The sequence below is a fragment of the Gavialis gangeticus genome, unplaced genomic scaffold (genome assembly GCF_001723915.1).
Source record: "Gavialis gangeticus isolate Ggan-Ray unplaced genomic scaffold, GavGan_comp1, whole genome shotgun sequence".
NCBI classification, from domain to species: Eukaryota; Metazoa; Chordata; order Crocodylia; family Gavialidae; genus Gavialis; species Gavialis gangeticus.
Window position 1 is genome coordinate 44,069,077 of NW_017729031.1, and position 8,082 is coordinate 44,077,158.

Sequence of the window (8,082 nt, forward strand, 5' to 3'; positions counted from 1 at the left end):
ATCTTCCGAGGTCCCTTCCAGCCCTAATGTCTATAAAATTTATGAAATTTAGAAAAGGTAAGTGAATAAATCGCAATATTTTTGTGAGTCCTTACAAGCCACCCGTTATGTTCTGAATTAGTGTGAAGGATGTGGATTTCCATATTAGAACTACCGTGTGCATAGCTCAGGCTGATGTGGCTGTCTGTCTGGAATACTAAGGATTAATTCCAATGGTAGCTCTTAATGCATACCCTCAGGAACAAAGGAGCGATTTTTAAGTCAATTGCCAGTGCTTAATGGACAAAATGATGAACACTGCTGGAAATCTGCTTCCATCCTGCATAAGGTGTATAAACAGTACTGTCTGGTTTCTGGTGTCTCCAGACAAAAACAGAATCAAGAGGTGGAATGGTCATCTTGTCCAACTACCTGCACGAGATGCAGGATGTGCTATGTCTACACCATCCCAGAACTAAGCCTATCCGATTTCTGACCACCTGCAGTGAAGAAAACTCCATGACTTCTCAGGGCAGCTAGTTCCGTTTTTCTATGGTCACTGCAGTTCAGAAGTTTTTTCTTAGATTTAATTTAAATATTCTGTGGTAATAAACCCATGCTTCTCTCCATGACTTGTGTCAGATCATGTGTGGCAAGGGAGAACGGTTTTTCTCCAACTTCTTTTTGATAGCTTATTATGTATCTGAAAACTGCTATAGCACCCTCCCCTTTAACTGCTTTTACCCCGGACTAAATGTACCACACTCTTCCAAACCTTCCTCACAAAGCTTGCATTTCAGTCCCTTTTATCAATTTTGTTACTTGCCTTTGGATCCTCTCTACTTTTTCCATATACTTATTAAAATGCGGAGCCCAGAAATGCACACAATATTCCACCTCTGAGTTCAGGGGAAGAAGGGGAATATGAAACCGAGTCAGACTGTGCAGGTCTGTCTACACTGCATTGTATAGTAATGTGAAAAGATACCTGAACCAGCCCAGACACAGCATGGTTGTGTTTGCATGATGTTCCACTAAGAAGGTACAATAGCCTGGGCAAAGCACTGTCAAGTGGCTATACTGCTCCTGGTAAGTGAGTTAGCTCGGATACCTTCATATGACACTTCAGTAAGAGCCTGCAGTCTGCTTTACCCAGCACCAATGCCAAAGAAGCATTGGAGCCAGGCCTGGCTTACTTAAGCCTTCATTCAAGGAAAGGTTTGGCAGTATGCATCTTGACTTCCTGCTCTTTTAAAACGTTTCACATCTTGTCTGTTGTACTCCAATAGATGGATAAATAATACTTGCAAATTGGAGATTCTGTCCTGAGAGAGTTATAGGCCTTCAACTGGAAAAGGGTGTCCATCCAATCCAGAGAGACACCAACTGAGGGGTTAACTCACCACGGAATTGTAAGAGTCACTCGCATTTCACAAGTTAACCATGACTGGCTTGCACCCCTGCTTAGAAGGAATTTTTTTTTACTAGAAGTGCAAGCATCCTTTGGCATAGTCCCAAAAGCTGAAAATAATGCCCTTCTAGATTTATTACATTACATTGTACTCAAAGGCAAGGCATGATGTAAGGTTGTCATCAGAATAATTTTTCAACAAAAAACAAGTTTCTCAATTGTGATTGTAATAGCCTGTCATTTATAAAAGGCACCTACCTCAACGGGAACAGCTGCTGTCTGAACATGTGTGTACTGGGGAATATAAGCTCCTTGCATAGCTGTTGTGGCTGGCATGTACTAAAGAGAGAAACAATACGTTAATCTTAGATAAAATCTGATGCAAACTTTAGACTATTCAGAATATATCAAATTAATCAGTATATTATTTTTATTGCTAGTGAGTACTGTAGGAAAAAAGATTCAGAGCAAGCTTGCTTTCTCCAAAGTCAATAAACAGTGTAGAAAGGTAAGGTATATTCTAACCACTTGTGTTATTACAGACACTCAACTTTGGCCTCAGAGACAAAGAGGTTAAGTGTTTTCCTTCTGATCTTTATTGACAGTTCATGCCTAGTAAGAAAAGATGATCTTATGGGTAAAAAATGGGTGAGTTGGGACAAGCTCTACCAATCATTTAGGGCAAGTCTCTTAATCTCTCCATGCCTCAGTGCCCAATCTATAAACACTAGGAATAATACTTTTCTACCTTACAGAAGTGCAATGAGGGCATATGTTTTTATTTTTTAGAAGTGCTAAGAGCCCAAGCTTCTTTGGGTAAAGTGCACATGTTCTTGTTAATATAGTGCACATATGCTTGTTAGCACTAAAAATATATTTCCAACCAGGCAGCTCATGGCAGTCCTTTAGGTCAGTGGTTTAAATCTGTTTTACATCAACAGTGAGCAAGAATGATCATCGCCTGGGTCTTTAATAATCTGTAAGAAATGAACTGATGCAGGCACTTCTTGATTTCATAATTTACCATCTAGTATTCTAGACATAACACTGAAGAGAACTTAACAGATTTAAAGAGGTTTTTAGTATATCAAATACTGACAGGTCAAATGACCCCAGTTGTCTTTCCTGCTTGGTGCAGAGGGACTGGACCCAATGATCTTCCGAGGTTCCTTCCAGCCTACATTCTAAGAATCTATGAAACCATGAAAATTTATCATACAATCTTATTTACAAAACTGACCTTTGTGTAGGAAGCTCAAGGCTACTGATTATGCCTCAAGTCCAGTTCTATAATAAAAAGTTGCTTAAACTGGGCCACATCTACCTGCTCTGTTCTATTTATTTGCAATAAATATTACATTAGTGCATTAACCTGTCTAATCAGTGATCTGCTTCAAATAATTCATATTACAATGAGGAGACCGCACTCTATAATTTATCTGAGGGAAAAAAATGTACAAAAACCGAACAATTAAGTCGGAAATATAGACTACGCACAGGCATTATATTTCTACCAAGAATCGTTGTTCTCCCACTAGAACAGGAGTGGGCAATTAATTGGAGGGCTGCTCACTCAAAGTCTGGATGAGGTGGGCTGGGTGCGGGGCAAGTTAGGGGGCAACTGATCCTATCCAGCCCCAGCTCAACATCCACCACCAGGGAAGGCAGGTAGGGTATCAGCTTTCCAGCAGTCTTCACTGCCCCTCCTGGGAGCAAGTGCATGCCCTGCTACCAGCCCCGGCCCTGCTGCCTGGGCACCCCAGGGCACTGAATGGAGTGGGCAGAATTTCTATGGAGACTGGCCCAGGACCACTGGTCTCCATAGAGATCCTGGAGGGGACAGTGGGGCAAAATCTACCAACTCCTAGTGTTTCCAGGCCAGGGGCCAGGGAAGGTCTCCCCACTGCAGTTCCTGGTCCCATGGACTTCAAAACACTGCCCATGATGCCCAACTGGGTGGTGAGGGAGCTGATTTCAAGGCTTATACGGCCAGGAACCAGAAAGATTCTTCTCACCAAGGTTCCTGGCCCCATGGGTTTTACATAGCACCCATGACACCGAGCTGGGTGGCATGGGCCACTGTTTAAAAGCCAGGGTTCTAGAAACTGGGATTAGGGAGGCTTTCCCAAACCCCATTTCCCTGTGCCTCTACCTTTAAATTACCCCACGTTCAACCCATTTGGACTGTACACATGGCAATTTAAAAGCCAGGGGATGGCCTATTAACAGCCTGCCCCCTTCCTAGGCAGAGAAGAGGACAGGCTATCAAGTAATGGGCTCCCTAAAGGTGGGTGACCCAGGGAACAGCCCTCTACTGCTCCCAGGCTGGACAGCTCACCTGTCCAGCTCTCCAGCCAGGGGCTGAAACACATGAACACACTTACACCTAGGCTATTTTTCTACCAGTAACCATTTCAGGAAAATGAACACCTATCTGTGGCCATATGCTATAATCTAGGCATAATATTTTCCTTTTGTATAAACTGTGTTTTGTATTAAAATTGCCACATACTGTTCCAGTACTGCCTAGTGAAAGGTGACTCATTTGCTGTGTCAGAGGGCTTATCATTGATGCAGGTTGTAGTGACATGGTGTGATCCATGGAGGGAGTCAATACAGCACCCTATAGAAGACAAAAAAAAGTTTAAGAATTAGACAGTGTAGATTTCAATTTCCTTTCTTTCTGGGTAGGGCAGTTAACTAGGGGCTCTCTTTTCAAGGGTATACCAAGAGCTTTCTTTAACCACTGGTAAACAGTCCCAAAAGAGATCCTAAAGATTTCATTATACCTTTATGCCCTGATACCCAATTTATATACGCACACATTTTGACATGGGAATTGAATAGCTCCATAACTACCTTCCGAGACACAAGATTATCTGATACATAGCTGCATTTGTGAGATCTGCTGAAAGGGCTGACTGAAAAGTCATTTTGATCAGATACAAATCCAATTTTTGAATTTCAAAGTTAATCCATATCTGACCTCAAGTCATGAAAGTATTTGCAAACCTTTAAAGTTAGTGTTCCTTCTTTTAGGAATGGAAGCTTAAAATTAATGTTTGTGTCACTGTCTTTTGAAAGATAATTGTAATGATGCACATGACTGTTTGGCTGCACATATTTATGTTTCAGACAGTGAGAGATAGTTAGCTATGTTAGTCTGAAGCCAGACAGAAGGCAGGCTAACTACACTGTTATCACGCTTTTAATAATCCTCATATAGGCATTTCTGAAGCATTTTTGAAGCACCTGAAGTTGCTAAATGAGCAGATCATACTGGTGCCTTGGAAACTTTTAAGAATGCTTAGGGTTAATTTAGATTGATGGCTACAGAAAGGTTACTTTCCATGTAAAATGTCCCATAAAAACAGCTCATTTAATATAGCATACTTGCATATGTGTGGCTGAAAGCTGGTTTAGGCTGAAATTAATGGAAACATTATCATGCACTCAGAGCTGGTGTTTTATAACAGGTCTTAGAAAAAAAAAAAAGCACTGAGTACAGCTAGAAAAGCATCCATGTGACCACTGTAGATGAAATGAGTCAGAGGCATATCAAACATTGAAAGAATTTCCTGTTCTGCAGACTGCAAGCTTCTCTGGAAAGCAAACAAATGAAAGATCACAACTTGCTGCAGAAGCCAAAACCAAACTTAAGTCAGGAAACTAGATCTTTCATTTCACCCAGCTAGAATTACACACCTGTAAAATGAATCTCTAATTGCACAACACTGCATTACAGGTGTGTTTGCACAACATAATTTACCAGTTTATTCCCTACTTTAAAAATTCCACATTGGTTAAAAGTAAAATAAAGTGATTGTCTTTCTTAAGAAATGCACAATTAGAAAAAATGTATCAACTGAACATTTGAGAGGGTATAACGGTTCAATACTCTTTTGTGAGCTTGCACATGAAGAAACCGCTTTGCTAACAGGATTTACATTTCATAGCCTGCATGGGAAGGTTAATTAAAGTCAAGGCAATTTCCGTACTAGATTTGAAAATATACTTGCATTTTACCCATGACAGTGCATATATTAAAGCATGAGTCATTTATATATACATGTCAGTATCAAAGAACTTAGTCATTCTGAGGCACAATGACACTCAGTTTTAGATAAGAAGGGAAATATGACAGGGGAGGCACCAAGATGCTACAAATATGGGGTGCCATGTATTACTTGTGAGTGATGAAGCCATAGATCAATTATGCAGGTAATCCTAAATAACTGCCTATAAAGCCATTTCTCTCACACCATATATTTTGCTTTTGTTAATTAGGTAGTCTGAACTTTTTGGGATCTCTGCTACAATATTTGAAAAATTGGACCTACAGTTCACATAACTAGTATCACCACATATGTGATATCTCTCTACGTGTACATTTATACATGACCTCCTTCAGTATCGTAAAAAAGTATTTGTGCACTGTACAGCAAATTGCACTGATAACTGTAACTGCTCATTACACTGGGTTCTTGAACACACAGTCTATGTTTATCCTATTCAGGAGAAGGCCTCACTCATCTCAGAGCTCTTCACATAAGTAGGAAACCAGCGTTACCCTACCCTTAATAGTCTGTTGTTCATGTAAACGTCCATGACCACTCTGGATCACAGGAAAGTAGGTTTGGAAGGGACCTCCTCAGATCCTCAGTCTAGTTCCCTGCTGATCATTCTTGACTACAACAATCCAGGCAAGTGTCCGTCTAACCTGCTCTTGAAAATTCCAGGGATAGAGATTCCCCATCCTTTCCAGGAAGCCTGTTCCAATGGTTAACCTTCCTCCAAATGCTAATCTTCTTAATATCCCATTTACATTTCCTCTGCTGAAGGTTGGTGGCAATATTACTAGTCCTGTTCCTTACAGCCACAAAGGGTAGTTTAATCTCCACACTTTCTATGATCACCCTTAAGACTATTATCAAATGCCCATTCATGTCTTCTCTTCTCTAGACTAAGTGATCCTAGTTATTTCAGCCTTTCCTCATAAATCATCTTGATGAATTAATGCTGGCTGTTCCTGATCACCTTGTTCTCTTCTAGTGTTCTTAATGACTTCCTCCATGATCTTTCCATGTACTGAAGTCAGACGGTTTGGTCTGTAATTCTCCAGATCCTGTTTCTTCTTACCTTTCTTAAAGATTAATATATTTACCTTTTTTCAGTCATCTGGAACCTCACATGATCTCTATAAGCTCTCAAAGATGATAGTCAGTGGCTCTGTAATTACCACAGCTAATTCCTTCAGTACTCTAGGGTGCATTTTCCATGGGCCTTCCAACTTGAAAACATCTAAGTTCTACTCCACTACTCTAGGCTGTTTGAATCCTTCTGCACCTTTGGGCATTTATACATGTGCTTGGGAGATGGGAGGAAAGGATGGGGTGCTTTAATTAGAGTGGCTCTGAGAGCTGATTAAAGCATCGAACGAGCTTTAGTTGAAGTGCCCCTGCCACCATTTTTCAGTGCAAGGGTGCTGATAACACATAATGCCAGAGTCTGCTGGAGTGTGGTAATTACACCACATTGAAGCAGCCTTGTTGCACATGTACAGGCGCCCTTTAATGTGAACTGCACTAGTCTTCTAGTAGTTGACTTTATTCTTGATGAGTGAAGTGAGAAAAAAATACTCTCCTTCACTGCTGCTTTCTGAGAATAAAGTAAGACTAACAGCAAGATGTTCTTCTGAAGGTCAGAAGGGAGACGGAACTAGTTCCTGGTGGTAGAGGAAGGCTGAGATACTTAAAATTTGTAGTAACAACATTCCTGACCCAGATCCAACTCTAAGCAATCTCAAACTCCTCCCAAGCAGGGTGTCCGATACTGGAAAAATCAAAGTGCTAGAAAAACAATGGGACCTCATCCATTTGCCATGGTATGAAATATTCCAGAAGCTACAAAGTGTTCTATACCTCTACATGGACTCACAGCAGAAGAAGAAAGTATAAGAACTTACAGGGTGCTGCATTATGTATGGTTGAGGCTGCATCCAAGAAGGACTCTGAACCTACAACAAAAATGAGGCATAATTTTACTGTCATTGTCACACCCTTTCTTTTCTTGAAGGCACCCACTTTAAATATCGTATAGTACAGTAATAAGATTAATATAAAAAACCTTCCCCTACCCACTGTCACTTGCTCTGTTCCATTTGCTCTGAATTTCACATTAATGCATTAACTAAAATCCATCAGTGGGTGGGTCTTCACGTGCGTCCTAATACTCATGAGCTTATTTTAATGCACATCAAAATGTCACAAAAAACATGCTGTTTAGCTAATGCACATTAAAATAGGCTAACTTGCATTTTTCTAGTACCTCACAATGGAGCTACTACATTTAATGCACATTACTTAAAGCATATTAATGAATGTGTAGATGCACACAGTCTCTGCACAATATAGACTAAAGATGTTAGTTTTATGAAATGCTTATTTATAAACCTTGACTGCATGTGGAAGTGTAAACTAAGGCCTAATAGAAGGACATGGACATAACACAGCACACAACTCTCAGAGCTGTATAATTTACTTACTTTAATGTAATTTCTAGGGCAGGTTTTAGAAACTTTATGGAATATTCTGAAAGCTCCGAGTGGACAGATATGATAAACTTTTATTCATGTTGAAGTAAGGGGTGCTCATCTGCCCTTATAAATCTCAATGGGAAAAGTAACCAGCCTC

General features: G+C 40.3%; 1 protein-coding gene across 3 annotated transcripts in view; it reads right to left on the reverse strand.

Moving 5' to 3' along the window:
* RBMS1 (RNA binding motif single stranded interacting protein 1) overlaps positions 1-8,082 on the reverse strand; it is a 269,316-nt gene that overhangs the window by 8,275 nt on the left and 252,959 nt on the right. For all 3 annotated transcript variants that reach the window (XM_019522696.1, XM_019522694.1, XM_019522695.1), the window contains exons 10-12: positions 7,356-7,406; positions 3,903-4,013; positions 1,649-1,729 (exon numbers count right to left, since the gene is read on the reverse strand). In XM_019522696.1, the coding sequence (XP_019378241.1) occupies positions 1,649-1,729; positions 3,903-4,013; positions 7,356-7,406 (243 nt within the window). The remainder of the gene's footprint in view (positions 1-1,648; positions 1,730-3,902; positions 4,014-7,355; positions 7,407-8,082) is intronic.